General features: G+C 35.6%; 2 protein-coding genes across 4 annotated transcripts; one reads left to right on the forward strand and one right to left on the reverse strand.

The window, feature by feature from the left end:
* Positions 1-837: 837 nt before the first annotated feature.
* LOC138325216 (regucalcin-like) lies at positions 838-8375 on the reverse strand. 2 transcript variants are annotated; one of them, XM_069270714.1, is made up of 6 exons: positions 8306-8375; positions 4291-4467; positions 3782-3964; positions 2822-3043; positions 1427-1573; positions 838-1172 (listed from the first exon to the last, which is right to left on the reverse strand). In XM_069270714.1, exons 2-6 carry the CDS (start codon positions 4445-4447, stop codon positions 967-969), a joined length of 915 nt encoding a protein of 304 aa, XP_069126815.1. In that variant the 5' UTR covers positions 4448-4467; positions 8306-8375; the 3' UTR covers positions 838-966. The 2 variants fall into 2 exon arrangements, with proteins under 2 accessions (XP_069126815.1, XP_069126814.1); XM_069270713.1 differs by lacking the exon at positions 8306-8375 and adding an exon at positions 6002-7873.
* LOC138325215 (regucalcin-like) lies at positions 8040-14004 on the forward strand. 2 transcript variants are annotated; one of them, XM_069270712.1, is made up of 6 exons: positions 8040-8450; positions 10841-11011; positions 11252-11440; positions 12329-12550; positions 12989-13141; positions 13490-14004. In XM_069270712.1, the coding sequence occupies exons 2-6, from the start codon at positions 10855-10857 to the stop codon at positions 13699-13701; spliced, it is 933 nt and encodes a 310-aa protein (XP_069126813.1). In that variant the 5' UTR covers positions 8040-8450; positions 10841-10854; the 3' UTR covers positions 13702-14004. The 2 variants fall into 2 exon arrangements, with proteins under 2 accessions (XP_069126813.1, XP_069126812.1); XM_069270711.1 differs by having other exon boundaries at positions 8338-8474.
* Positions 14005-15168: the final 1164 nt, after the last annotated feature.

Genomic DNA, 15168 nt, shown 5'->3' on the forward strand with positions numbered 1-15168 from the left:
CCAAACTACACATCAACAGCGAGGTGTTCCTGATTACCACCACCTCGGGTTAAATATTATGAACTAGAGCACAGTAACCCATGAAATATTTGTATAATATCTATCTTTTTTTTACATAATTCTCTATAATATTGAAGTAAAATGTCGAAGTGTACTTATGTCATTCTAACATTAATGCAGTAACTATATCATGTAAATACAATGATCAAGAATTAAAGTATCGTTCTGATGGTTTTATCTAAGGATGAAATTGGGAACGGTTTTTTTTTTAATTGAGCAAAGCTAAGCGGTCCATGAAACAAATATCGATACCCTCAGCTTTATACTTTGATAGAACCATCAGAAATTCACGGTTCATTCCAAATATCGAAACCCTACTCAACTTTATCCTTCGATAGAACCACCAGAACGATACTTTAATCCTTATATTTACTGTCCTAACTCTTTATTTTCATAGCTTAATATTGATCCCATTTAGTGTTCAAAAATGAATTATATCATTTGGCTCCGATGGGCATTTGGAACATTGTCAATGAATATACAAATAAAATGAGTTGTGTTTGAAGAAGCATATGTCTTGGATTATCACAATATGAAACTATAAATCGTTTTATATTTCATCGGAATGTGCAAAACTTTATTTAGCACAACATTGTTAATGTATCCCACGCACAGAAGCTTTGTCCAAAGAGATTCCCTATTTCGTTTGCGAGAACGGATCGGTTTTAATTTTGGTGAAAGTATTGCATGAATTCTCTTCTTCTCGTAATTAGACATCGAAATATTCCAGCTTTTTTTTGCCGAAATGAATTAGAAAAACAAAGAGAGAGTGATAAATACATTTTTGAAACATTTAATGGATTTTCACATATTTACACCTGCTTATTTACTATCATATGCGTTCTCGTCATGATAAGTGAACTTGGATTATGAGCGTCTTCCTGATAAGCTTGTTACTCTCGTACATTATCCTTTATACACATCTGCTGGTAAACCTTTGACCCCTAACCCCGTGACCTTAAATATCGACCCTGTCATTGGATAAGCTGCGAGTTCCTCCTCGGTTGCTCCTTGTGACGCACATGTAACGTATAATTCGTCAAGATTCTTCCCGCCAAAGCAGCATGATGTTGTTCGCATGGCTGGAATTTGAACAGTCCTCAGCTTTTTCCCTAAAAGAAGTAATCATATAAACAGTACTATTGGTATACGTGTAAATGAAATCCGCAAATCAACCGGAATGCGGAAATGGTTAAAAAGAACGCCTGTAAGACCTAGTATACATATTTTGGGGAAAAAACTACAATCTAAAGTTAATGAACTAGCCCCGATGTCAGTCTACAACATACGTTTTCAGAAACCATATGTTTGTGATATGTCCCTTTCAGGTCAGAAATGAAATAACAATGATTTTATTAATGGATACCTGTTTTAGGATCAAAACAAATGATTTTGCCGAATCCCCAGTTAGCGATCCAAAGATTTCCATCTACGTCGCTTGTCATTCCATCCGGGCGTCCCATACAATCATCGTCATCATAGTTCTTGTAATCAATGACAACACGTCTGTTGGCTGTAGAAAGATAATGAATCTTTGTTTGTGTGATTTAATTAATGTTCTATTAACACTTAGGATCATGTAAGGATGGTCTCCAATGTATGCAGTGTGTTGCGTGTATGAAGTACGTTTGTGTTTTGGGAGACTGGGGTATGTTGTATTTTCTTGTATAGTTGACCGTTTGCCCTTTTTGTTATGCTATATCACTGAAGCATGTCGCCGAAGAGTCCAAGCCATACACCGAACCCGGTCACATATACTGACATTTTTTATTTGTTTCGTCTCTGAAAAATACATAAATATATGTATACCTCTAGCTACTATTTCCAAAATCCATCTGACGACCTTTTGCCCATAATGCAAAATAGAATATATGACAAGAAAAACATCCAGGTAAATCTCACACAGACAAAGTTACCATTATGAAAAAGACTATAATTGTTGTAACAACATACTTGCTGGCATATGATTTTAAAATGTTGGCGTTCCGGAATACAGCCCAACGGGAAACCAGTCTTCCCACTCCCCTAATGCTGAGGGCTAAGCAGGAGCAGAAACTACCAGTTATATAGACTTTGGTGTGTCTTGTCCAGGAGACAGAACCCCGGCGATAAAAACAAAATGGAATCCAAATTCAACATAAAAAAATGATAATATTTGTAAACGAAAATTGATTTCAGCGGAGTTTCTTAATGCATCAGGGAGCAAAACTGGTGTCCCGGAAGAGTGAGTTTTCTGTGTTCCATCGATGACACCATCGGTTATCAAATAATAGTGTAAATATCTTTGTCAAAAAGTTATGGGGATAAATCCTGTTCAGCATATATTTGGGATGCAGGGGTGATGCTTACTTTACACTGATTTGTAAGCTAATCCTGTTGTTTTAGACCAACTTCAGATAACAAGCCCTGGAAATATTTGAAAGCAGATACAGTTTTTTTTCTATATCAAAATAATAAATAGATTGTTCCCAAAGTACTTATCAATCTAGAGGATTCCTATCAGTTGTGATTGCATGTATATAGATAAGATATTGTGTTTATATATAATATCAGTTGGTCTAATAATCTTTTAGAAATCTGGGTGAATAAATTTTAGCCTGTTTTCTCCAATCTAATATTAGATTTTTTGTGTTAGCTTTTTGAAATTAAGAGTCACAAGAAACTGTCATTATTTTTATTGTCATTCAATTTACTTATCGACATCGCAAAATTACCCACTCGTTTTAGAGAGGTTTGTTCCCTTTTGATTTGAGATACTTACATATTGCCCCCGTGTTGATGTTGTAGTCGAACCCGTACACCTGTTCTGGTACGGTATCTATATAGTACATGGTGCGATGGTCCTGGGTCCAGACAAGTCCGTTAGAGATCCCAACTTTGTCCACCCACATTTTTATTGTCCCATCAGTACCATAGCAGTATAGCTCTCCTTTCTCTGGCTCGAATAGGTTAGGATTCGTCGAGATCTGGTGACCCATGCTACCTGTTACAGCAACACATGAAGATAAAAGCCAATATAATGAAAATATTTTTCATGTCTTTCTTAAATTTCAAACATCATTATGTGAAAAATTGATCGATAACAGTTTTCGATGTTGATTTAAAATCTAGTGATGCACGTTTGCAAGCCTGCACATCACTTCTTTAGTGCAGTTTATACATTTGTAAGACGTAACTAAATCAAGTAAATTTGAACATAGCTTCATTGTAGTTACAGTGTATATACCTTGCTTTTGACATGTGAATTGGTTACTTTTTCTTTAAATATTTGCAAAATAACAATATGAAAAATTTCAAGAATTATTCAGTAAATCCGTGGGATCGAGAACTTTCCTTGCTTTTCATTTCGATAAGAAATTGACCAGTTTCTTCAATAGTAATTTAACATTACTGTGCTTCTCCATAAGTCACTTTTGGAATATTGTCAAAATTTAAGATAATCTTCCAAATTAACATCTGATATATTGCCATCGTCTTTCAAAAAACTACTTAACTCTGCTTCTAATATATCTTCCTGTTTTGTTCCAATAAATCCATCATCTGTTTTGATTTTAGGAATAATTTTTAAAGGAAAAGTTTTGTTTGTTCTCTAAGCCAAAAAGAAAGAAAAAAACACAAAGTGGTGATGCAAATTTTTTCTATAAGACTGCAGTAGACTAATGCTTTAACTTAAAATATGACCTTTAAAAAACGGCAGTGTTTACCAGTGTAAGGATCCTACCTGTCCAGAATCTGCCTGCCGGGTCACACTTGGCATCGTTAAACCTATTTTTGGTGCCATTGAGTGGTATTTCCTGTAATTTTGTCACCTTCTGGGAATGCCAGTCCAAATGTGCAACAGTTCGACCCAGTCCCACCAGATAGCCCCCTTTCTTACACGGTACCACTGCTCCAACGGTGTCATCTGTAAGGAAGTGAAAATTTGAACGCTACATACTATTGTTCTCAACAAGTCATTGTGGTCGGTTTACAGGATACAAGTCATGTAAAAAAGACCTTTGAAATCAGAAATTAATCTCCATGGACGTATTTTAGAGGATAGCTGCTTAATCGAATGTCAATCAAGAGAAAGAGAAATTAAGACATTTTTTCTGGATAATATACAGCGGTATCACTGACTAAATTCTACTACGATAGAAAAACTATCATGAGCATCGAGAAATTCAGAATTCAATATGAACACACACGTGTAGTATTAAATCGATATGAACCGAAACTACTGATCTTTACCTAATGTCACGCTGTCCAGTTGATCTGTGACGGGGTCCCATTTGTAAACTTTATTGGCAAGTATATCCACGAAGAGGAGTTTCTGTTCCTGATCATCCCAGTGTGGTCCCTCTCCGAGGAGATTTTTAATGGTCGAGATAGCTACCTCTACCGCCATAGTTCCGATTATTAAACCGGCTGGCAAAATGTATACAAATATTCCTTGAATAAACATTAATGTGCCTTCATTTTATTTCCAGCAATGTCCAAATCTTTAACAATAATTTCGAAAGTATGTGCCATCATTTCTTATTTATTTCTACTTTTTTATGATTTTTTTTATTTGCCTAAGTAACATCCCTGCTGGTGAAATCCCATTTCGATTTTTCCGTATGAATATACATAAAGCTCCTTCTAAGAATATTATTAGTCTCAATTAGGAAACATTTTTCAAGGTAACAAAAATATTTTATTTGGCGGTCGCCACATTATTACATAGCTGTCGCCAAATAAATTATTTTCATTATCTAAAATATTATCGGAATCAGATAACAACTTTTGTAACTTTAATAACTTCTACATGAATTAGTTTTCGCTGGGGAACCTCTGTTCCTATTATACCAGTATTACCGGGATCTAACGCTTTGATAAGTCGCGATAATAAACTTGGAATGTATAATCAGGTTTTGTATACCGTAAATAATCTATTCATTTCTTCGTAGTATATATTTTTAGACATTTTGATGCTGAATAGCGTCCTCGCACCCCCCAGCCCCAGCCCCAATGGTGTGTTAACAAACGTATTTTTTGTGGGTTTCTTTTTTTATCTTTTTATTTATTATTAATCACTAATATTAATATTATGATCTAATTAATTGATGGATTTATTTTATTCTCAGTAAATGTTACGTAATTTGTACCTGTATTTTGTTACTAAAATGTATTATGTTGTATTATAATGTAATCTTTAATTCATGGAGGCAAATAAAAAAGTAATAATAATATCAGATATGTTTGCGGGAAAAACGAAGATGAAAGAGAATCCGTTAATGTTCGAGATTTGTTACAGCTACTCTGAATAACCGTTTAACCTACACTGTTCTATGCATTAGGGGTTGGACAAGGGGAATACTTGTTTCAACTTATATTTGCTAAAAAAGCCCGAAATCTACAAAATAATCTAAAAAATAGGGTACAGAATGGAAGTTATCTGAACTTATAATATGATGTTTGTCATTAAGGGTCTTACATTGTATGTTATTTAGGTTGTATTAGATATCGTTTATATACGAAATTGAGTTGAAACTTATAGAGAAAAATATGTTCCCCGAAAAAAACCCACATGCGTGACCAAAATATTGGTGTTAAATATCTTTTATTTTGCATTTGTGTTTTTTTCTTCCCTGAAAAATAAATAAATATACGTATACCCCTAGATACTATTACTAAAACCCATCTAACGACCTTTTGCCCATAATGCTAAATATAGTATATTTCCAGGTAAAAAAATTCAGGTAGATCTCACATAGATATGATACAGACTATAATCGTTATAACATCATACTTGTTGGTATATGTTTTAAAAATGTAGTACAGCCCTCCCCACGGTCGAATGATCGAATAGTTTATTTTACGTTTGGTAGATAAAATATCTGTGAACTGTGACGAGTGATTTAAATTGTGTTAAATATAATTATTTACAATATAGCGATATGAGATGAAATTTTCTTACCTGTGTGATGTATACTAAGTCAGTTGATAATCGGTTGTTTCAGGTAGTGTACTGGCCCTTATAGATAAAGGTGATAGGAGGTCGGCTCCTTCGCCTACCAAGCGATACCGACATACGTCAATAATCAGGAGTGTAATGGATTATCTTGCCTTGATATGTGAAGATGGGAGGTCGAGTGACGGGTATTTTAGTGTTTGGTTAGTGAGGTAACAGTGGGCTAGGACAAGACAACGAGTTATCTTGTGATAGTTGGAATGTCAATAAAATAAAGATTTATCAAAGATCCACAATATCGTCAGTTCGTTCTTGAATCTCTATCAAACATCGTGTACACAAATTTTGATATAATCTTAAACATTCATATTCATTTATACTCGTTTACGAACTGTAAACCACTTTTTTTCGCGAAAACAATATTTCTTATCCAAATGAAACATTGGTTTGGTTTGTTTTATTAGAGTAAAGTCCCATTAACAGCCGGTGTCATTTAAAGACGGTCTCCCATGCCCTGCACGTGTGGAGTGCGAGGTGTAGAGAGTGGTACGTATACATTCGTGTTGTGTCTTCGTGTATAGTGGAGTTCATGGTCGTTTTAAAGTATATTTTTTACTGAAGAATGAAACCGAGGACACCAAGAAAACAGGAGAAGAAACTACCACTTTTATACTTGTAGACTATAGCGAGGTTGTGTCGAGGGAGTCGCTAGGAAGAACAAACCCAGTGGGAAAGAAAAGATAATATCCTAATTACATGTCGCCTTTTTACTAATGTGCAATATGGGCAGCACATACAATCATTATTATAACGCCCTACCTGCAGGGCCAGTTAACAAATATTTCTATATAATCTTTGAAGATTATCCATTGCCGACAGAGCTAAGCAAAAATTACCATTGGGAAATTAGTTTAATCGTATATATATATCGAATAATTCTGCTTGCGGTTTTTTCCGAACAATCAGTACCTCATTCCATGTAAGGCATAGTGACATGAATACATGAACTCCTCCTAAACTAATTGACCGATTTTGATAAAACTTGGTACACAGAACCCTGACAAAAAGGGGAATGGAGTAAACTAAGTTTCTGCAATGTTCTAATTAATGAAGTTATAGCTAAATTTATGCAGCGGGGTTTAGTTGTCCACTCTGGCGACAGTTCTAGTTCTTATTCAGAAATCAGAACACTCAAGCTTCAAACTTTTAGCTATGGTGTGTATACGTCTAGGAGGCAGAAACCAGAGCCTTCCTCACAAAGGCGCACGTTCCTGGTGGTTGTAAGACCACAGCATGTGTCAACCCACAAGGTAAATGATATTACTTTAAGTGTCCAGTACTTCTTATTAGACATCGACCAATACAAGTCCGTTTGGATCATTAAGATTTTCAAATTTGATTAAGCGTATTTTTTTTCTGCGTTATAACTAGTGTATTTTGTTAATTTTATTTGTTTGTTTGCTTGATTATTTTAACGTCCTTTTAACATCCATAGGCATGTAAGGACGGCCTCCCATGTATGCGGTGTGCAGTGTGTGAAGTGCAATTGGTGTTTTGGGTGACTGCGGTATATTCGTGTTATGTCCTCTTGTATAGTGGGACTCTTGCTCTTTCATAGGGCTACATCACTGAAGCATGTAGCAGAAGATAACAAGCAGCACACCTCACCCGGTCACATTATACTGAAAACGGGCGAACCAGTCGTCCTACTCCTTCATGCCGAGCGCTAAGCAGGTGCAAAAACTACCACTTTTATAGACTTTGGTGTGTCTCGGCCAGGGGACAGAAATATTTAGCAACATGTAGAAGTGTTGATAATGAGGAAAGGCGTTATTTTATCGGCTTTTGCAACGAAATTAATTTTGTTATAAATACAATTTCCAATGAGACACACACACACACACACACACACACACACACACACACACACACACACACACACACACACACACACACACACACAAAACCCAATTAATACCAACAAGCTCTTAGCTGAATTACATCATGATAGGGTCATCTGGCAAGCCTGTAGTAATGTGGAAAGTTCAACTATTTGACGTTAATTACAAAGAAATCCAAAACAAGATGATTCTGCTGGAATGATACTTCCTGACATCATGAGTTAGCAACAATGTCTTGCTAAAATACGGTTGCACTCATGTTATCACATCAACACAATACAATGCATATTACATTATTTCACAATACACATAATTCACGCGTAAGGTTCCTTCGGTACATGAGACAAGATTGGTACGCCAGAGTCATCAGCTTAGTGTATACAGTGGAGGACAGGAAGTTATACTTTACCTGAATGTTGGTCTGTTACTCTTACACGTGGACTTCATATAAACATTACGTTAAGTAAAGCAGATTATTGGTGCACGAGTGACAGAGGATGTTATCAGACAGATAACGTGAACTGGGAAGTACCGGCTGTAATGGTCCAACAAGGGTAAACACTATTTCATTAATAATCGTAAGTACAAAAATGGAATGAATAATCAGGTGTTATTTATCACTTACAGTATTTAGAATTTATCTTAATCAGACAATTACGCGAAGTATACTCGATAGAATTTTAAGAGTCCCAGTGAATAAAGATATATTTCGTTATGTCTATCAAATGGTCGGTGGTTGGTTGATAATGCATTGCCTCCTTGTCATCCTCAATACTCCAGGGGTTCCGATCACTGTGGTTGACTGTGTGGCTTTGATATTAGGCGTCGCTCTCTCTATAGTCTTCAAAGTCGTCAAATGTTTTCCGCTGAGCTGCCTTCAATTTCACTATGAGATAGCCCAGGTGTGTAGAGATCGTAAGTGATCGGAACCCCTGGAGTATCGAGGATGTCTCCTTGTAGACAATGTGTTGCGTGTTTGACTGTCTATGGTTTGGAAGACTGCAGTGTAACTATGTACATGTACTATAGTAATTAGTCATTTGTTGAATGCTATCGTTGTAATGAAAATGAAAATGCTGTATAAATGTTTTTATTCAAAGCTTAAGTTACAATAACATTGTTTACATTCATGTACATCCGATATAAAGAAAATGTTTGAATATGGTCATTATTTTATGGTGTTCGGTATTGATTTACAAAGTTTATAGATATATTAGGGATTTTCACATTGGATCTGTATCTAAATTTGGGTGATCAATGAGTGGCAGTGAAAATAATTGGTGAAGAATACTCAAAAATTAAAACAAGACTTTTGTCCTGGAAAGAGTTAAAGCTGGCTCAATAGCTAAAATTCTAAATTCAGAGATATTGCTATTTTGGTGGAGGGGAAGGAAATGAAAGTCTTTCAAAATAACTCTTATATTTTAAAAGTGCAATACATTCTGCAAACATTCATACAGTCCGGTAGGAAGATATGGCTTTGATTTATCGTTAACAAGTTTAATACAGGAAAATTGAGACTTCCCAGGGGTATTATTTAAGCTAATTACTGGCTATGAATATGAATGCATTCCATGCTATCTATTCCATAGAAAAGCAGCTAGAACCTATTTTGTTCGATGGAATGTAGGTTTTGTGTAGGTTATACCGGTTTAGGGGTAATTAATGCGATTTCGAAATTAACCAAGATGCGTAATTTATAACAATTAAATTTTTCACGACCTGATTACTGAATACACGGTATATCCCGTGGAGGGTAAGAAGTCATAACACCATCAAACCAGAAAGTATTAAGCTGTAGGCCAAAGACACGACGAAAACAGATCGTTGTTATCATTATCAAATAGGTCTAATCTTGGTTTACCCGGACCTGAACGTCCGATATCCACCTAACAAAGATACCGTCTGTTGTAATAAAGCGTTTACATACCCAGAGTTGTAGATATTTTAAAAATTGAAGATTAAACTATCGCATCTTTCTTGTAAAGTTCATTTCTATTGGCTTTAAATTATTATTTTATAATGATAACAAAACGCCCTTCTGATTGGATGATACCACAGCGTAATGATTTCATAGAAAAGGAGTCCTTCATGGAATTAAAAATATTGCGGGATTAGATGGAATTGAAGGTTTTAACTTTTATGTAATGTTTATTTTATAGATTTCCACGCCATAAAAATAACATGTTTTGCACCTATGTTTCCAGATCGGTTTTTAGGTTCTTAACGTTTGAATAATTTTGGTTCATGGCTTATCAATCGAGTCATAAACAGACTTTTAGACTGGTTATGTGCTTTTGTACGGGTGTGGATGGCATGTGTAAGTTGTGTATATTTGGAATTTAATGTGCATTTAACTATCTTTTATATGAAATAAATTTTCTACATATATACATGAGCTTTGCAAATAATTTTCATACTGCGCGCCAGCGCTGTTATGAATTATATATCTGCAAAACTCTGGCTTAAATCTATGTGTAACATACATTTTATAAAAGTAGTTTTAATGTTTATATCAGCATTATTTGTCATTTTGGGAGGTTCTATGCTTTTAAGTTTTTGGGTTAAACTAAGAAAACCATTTGTCAACGATGGTTTAAATATAAAAAAATCTTCTGCTTGGTTACTGTCTCACTGAAGCATGTCATTGCGGTACCCTCTGTGCGTTAAGGGTAGGGTGGAGAAGTATTTCTCTGTCAGGGGATAATATGAAATTAAAGACTTTCACGGACACTTCCACACAGGTTGAACGTTCAACTCATCGCCAAACGCGAGGCAGTGTCAATGGATCCATTACAAAAGAAGAGAAGAGAAAGATCCTAAAGAAACCACAGTTTCACACTAGCAGTTCACTTCTGAACTTTAGCCAGAAACCGGTAATCAATGCAAGAAACTGAAATTATGAAACCACATCATATCATTAAATAAACTCGTTGTTTTGCAGTTTTATACCTTGCTATGTCGGTAGAGGTCGCCATTTCAAACGTTACTCTAGGAACCGGGGAGGGACCACACTGGGACGAGACTACCAACAGCCTCGTCTTCGTAGACATCACTGAGCACAACGTGTACCGATGGGACTCTATCACCGGAATAGTTGACAAGAAACATTTAGGTACGCATGCGCAACACATATTATGTTTTCCGAAAGAAACTGTCAATGGTCATTTCAGTGACAAATGTGGAAATAGACTGAGATCGTTTTATTTCAGTTGAGTTCAGTGCCATAAGAAAAATATTTATGATAAAAAAACCTTAAATACATTTTCTCCAAGAATGTATCATAAAGCATAAACAAACAAACCAGTGTGTTTCCATTTATTCAAACCATGAACTTGTCAGCATTTTGTTGTAGATGATGATGATGAGGTGGGATGCATTGTACCGTGTAAGAAGGGAGGATTCCTGGTAGCGGTGGGAAGGAATATAGTTCACTTGGACTGGTCAACCCAGAAACAGGCCAGATTACACGAAATACCTCCTAAAGGCGTCGCCAACAGATTTAATGACGGGAAGTGTGATCCAGCGGGTCGACTATGGATAGGTTCGTATCACTGCTAGTGACAAGTTCAGCCAATCAGAAATATGTAAAATTTATCATATGTATCAAAACTAATTAAATCCAAACCCTACCTGGTTCCATTCTAATAGTCCACGCTTAGTCGCTTATAATTCCACGTACAGATGCATAATTGTTTACAGTTGCCTGATCTTTGACTGACAATTCTATAAAAGTGGTAGTTTCTGCTCCTGCTTAGCGCTCAGCATACAGGGAGTGGGACGACTGGTTCGCCCGCTGTCAGTATAATGTGACCGCGGGTGGAGTGTGTTTGTGTTGCTTGGTGTCTTCGGCGGCATGCTTCAGTGATATAGCACTATAAAAAGACATTACATGAATATACCGCAGTCTCCCAAAACACACACCTGACAATCACAACATACACGCAACACACCGCATACATGGGAGGCTGTCCTTACATGACTATAGTTGTTAATAGGACGTAAATTGATCAAACAAACAAACAAACAAAAGTTTTATTTCCCCAATGAAATAAAGAATTGGAAACGAGTTGGGTTTTGGAATATCGCTTTGATTCAATATTCATAGTGTAAATGACTTTTGAACAAGAAAACGATAATTAAGAAATTAATTGTAATTCTAAGACGGATAGTAGTAGGAAAATGAAATTCAAATATACATAATTATTTGCATTAAGGCCAATTATTTTAATGTGAAAAAGCAAATAAGTTAGCATCTTCCAGATTTTTTCCAAATCCAAAGCTTAAAATTGGAGTAACAGGTGCATTGCTGTGGGTACCATACAAACAGGGACTAACAGAAAAGTATGGACTTGACTTGCAATAAAAATTGGAGCGTTGACCTAAGAATTTTACGAGTATTTTAGGGCAAGTATTTTTTCTAAATTTACAGGCACTATGGGTAAGGTATTATCCTTCGATCCACTGGAGTTTGAGATGGAAAAGGGAGATCTTTATTGTCTTGATACAGACGGATCCCTACACAAACGTCTTGAAAAACTGACCGTCTCAAACGGTCTGGCATGGTCATCTGACCACAAAACCATGTACTTCATAGAAAGCGTTCCTGGTCAGATTATGGCCTTCGATTATGACGTCACAACTGGTAATATATGTAAGTAGTAATCACACAATTACAAAAATATTCGACGCAATTGATAAAAAGATGTTTCCAACATGTTTCAAACTAAGACGTAACAACGTATTAACGAAATATGCGATCAATTTCCAGTAGTCAATTCAAGGAACGAATGAGACATCGTAGACCCATTTAGTGTCCTGTTTTATGAAGGTTTTGAATCAGTGGTTCTGAAACAATAACTCAAAAATTGCAGACAGATCGAGGTCACTAGTTTAGCCTGCTTTCCATTTTTATTACTTCTGTATATTCTATTCATACAATATTCCAGTTGTAATGAAAAACGACTTGTATAATACTGTATATTGTCCCTTAATCAATGCCATTTTTTCGAAGTTTAGATAGGATAAATTGGTAACATTGTTACAAACTGAAAAAAACCTCTAACATGCACGTGTCGATACTGGTTTAAAGGTAACAAGAGGACGGTGCTGGACATTGGGAAGTTTGACCCCAATGACCCTGAATGTCTGGGGATACCGGACGGTATGACTATTGACACAGACGACAATATCTGGGTCGCTTTCTATGGTGGGGGACATGTCATCTGCTTGAACCCTAAGACAGGTGGGTACTATGATAACCGCTTTGGGCCATTTCGCTATCTTAGTGTTTCGTTTAAAGGGAGATTGCGGCCTTAATTTTCTAACCGGCAACCACATGATACATTGGTAATTCAATATTTAGTTTAAAAGGGAAAGAAGATAATGCATCACTCGGCTTGTTCATGTTTATGATTTGTAAGTGATTTAAATTTTTTTTAGCTGACCCATGTTTATCAACGCATATTCGTGATAAGACAAACATGAACGATAAGAAAAGAAAACGAATTTCGAATTACTTTTTGACAGTGATGTAAACTTAATGTCTGAATGTTTTGAATAATAAGTATTTTTCATACATTATGATTTGTAGGGGAGATGCTCAGAAAAATTGAAATCCCATGCAAGAGAACTACTTCCTGCTGTTTTGGCGGTGAAAACCTTGACGAGCTTTTTGTGACTACTTCAGAAGCGGGGTCAACAGAAGAGGAACGCAAAAAATATCCCGACTCTGGCAAAGTGTTCAAAGTTAAAGGCTTAGGGGTCAAAGGGCACCCTGCCAATGTATTCAAGGGGAACCTCTAAGACGACTTAATTCGTACTTCGGAACTTAACATAGAAGGAATGCATAGATACTAGTGGATCTACTGTAAAAGTTCTTATTTTAGCGTAGTCAAATTTTTACGTGAATGTGGAATTGTTTTTTTAAGTGATATATTAGCGCGGATATATACATAAGCCCATTTTGGTGGCTTAATACCGGATATTTAGATAATACTCTTTTATGAAATGAAGCGCTGTACATGAATTGGCGCTGAAAAGACAGCGCGAAAAGAGTTAAAATAAAACTACCGTTTAAAAGAGTTTAATAAAACGATGTTCATTCAATTTGACCTATGTCATTACCTAGGGGTAAGCGACATAAATGGAAATATGTGTCGAAATATTATAGAACATTATTTTCAAAAATGAAGGATGGCGCACCACACACTTTCACAGTATCATAGTCTTAGCTTTTTACGTTTTTTATGTTATGCAATACATCGCACCTACATATGTTTCACGAATTAACTATACCATCAAGTCCTAGGAAAACTTTAAGATAGTAGATAAAACCATATTGGGTTACGTAATACTGCAATATAGCTAACTAGAGGTGACGTACATATAATGAGATACCATCTGATCAGGCCTTGTCACACAATTATATAAAAAACATTATATACGTTTACCATGATACAATACGCCGTGTTTCCTCGACTAAAACTATCATCAAAACGAAAATGTTAATAAAATTTCTAGAACGGCACTTGTTCACATAATACTGTCTTTAATGTTGACGTTAATGATCTTTAATGAATGTCTACTTGATAACAAAAAAAAAACAAAAAAAAAACACTGAATAAGAACAGTTGTAACGTAGAACTTCCACTTGAAATTATGAAAAATAGGGTGATACAGCGCCGAACAATAATAGATTTGCACAATGATTATTTACAATTCGAAGCTCTTATAAGTGCTTACCAGTTATGTGGCTTTTCTGCAAACATATACATGTAAAATAATCTTATAGCAGTCGCCTATTGATATTTAAGACGTTCACAAATTTACAGAAATGACTACGAAGGTTATTCAATGCAGATATTTCATTTTCATTTGATACAAGCAATAAACATAACAAATAGAATGAAGACGTATTATTATCAACTGATATTAAATATTTGACTGATGTCAAACAACAAGGTATATCATATGCTTCAAAGCGTGCTACAGACCATGATTAAATTGGGCGTGTCATGATCAGGGAACAAGTCTTAATTTTGATGTAAGCCTTCTGAATTGCCAGTCATTCGTTTCATTTCTTTTAATGTACATTTTAAGATGATAAAATGTATTTCGTCAACAATAAACAATCACAAAGAATGACCGCAGTTTAAAGGGGCAATTTAGAGATTAAGGCTAGTTTTTTTTCTACAGAAACATGAAGCAAGAACACGGAGGTGTGGGCTTATGTTCTTTTCCGAGGAGGTAATTACATGAACCAGAAAAATA

The sequence above is a fragment of the Argopecten irradians genome, chromosome 6 (genome assembly GCF_041381155.1).
Source record: "Argopecten irradians isolate NY chromosome 6, Ai_NY, whole genome shotgun sequence".
Taxonomy (NCBI): domain Eukaryota; kingdom Metazoa; phylum Mollusca; class Bivalvia; order Pectinida; family Pectinidae; genus Argopecten; species Argopecten irradians.

Bases quoted from the DNA above. Each gene is read 5' to 3' on its own strand.
- LOC138325216 (XM_069270714.1), bottom strand. From the start codon at position 4,447: ATGGCGGTAGAGGTAGCTATCTCGACCATTAAAAATCTCCTCGGAGAG. The intron at 3,965-4,290 runs GTAAAGATCAGT...ACTTCCTTACAG, and splicing joins ACTGGACAGCGTGACATTAG to ATGACACCGTTGGAGCAGTG. The intron at 1,173-1,426 runs GTATCCATTAAT...TACTTCTTTTAG, and splicing joins TTGTTTTGATCCTAAAACAG to GGAAAAAGCTGAGGACTGTT.
- LOC138325215 (XM_069270712.1), top strand. From the start codon at position 10,855: ATGTCGGTAGAGGTCGCCATTTCAAACGTTACTCTAGGAACCGGGGAG. The intron at 11,441-12,328 runs GTTCGTATCACT...CTAAATTTACAG, and splicing joins AGCGGGTCGACTATGGATAG to GCACTATGGGTAAGGTATTA. The intron at 12,551-12,988 runs GTAAGTAGTAAT...ACTGGTTTAAAG, and splicing joins CGTCACAACTGGTAATATAT to GTAACAAGAGGACGGTGCTG.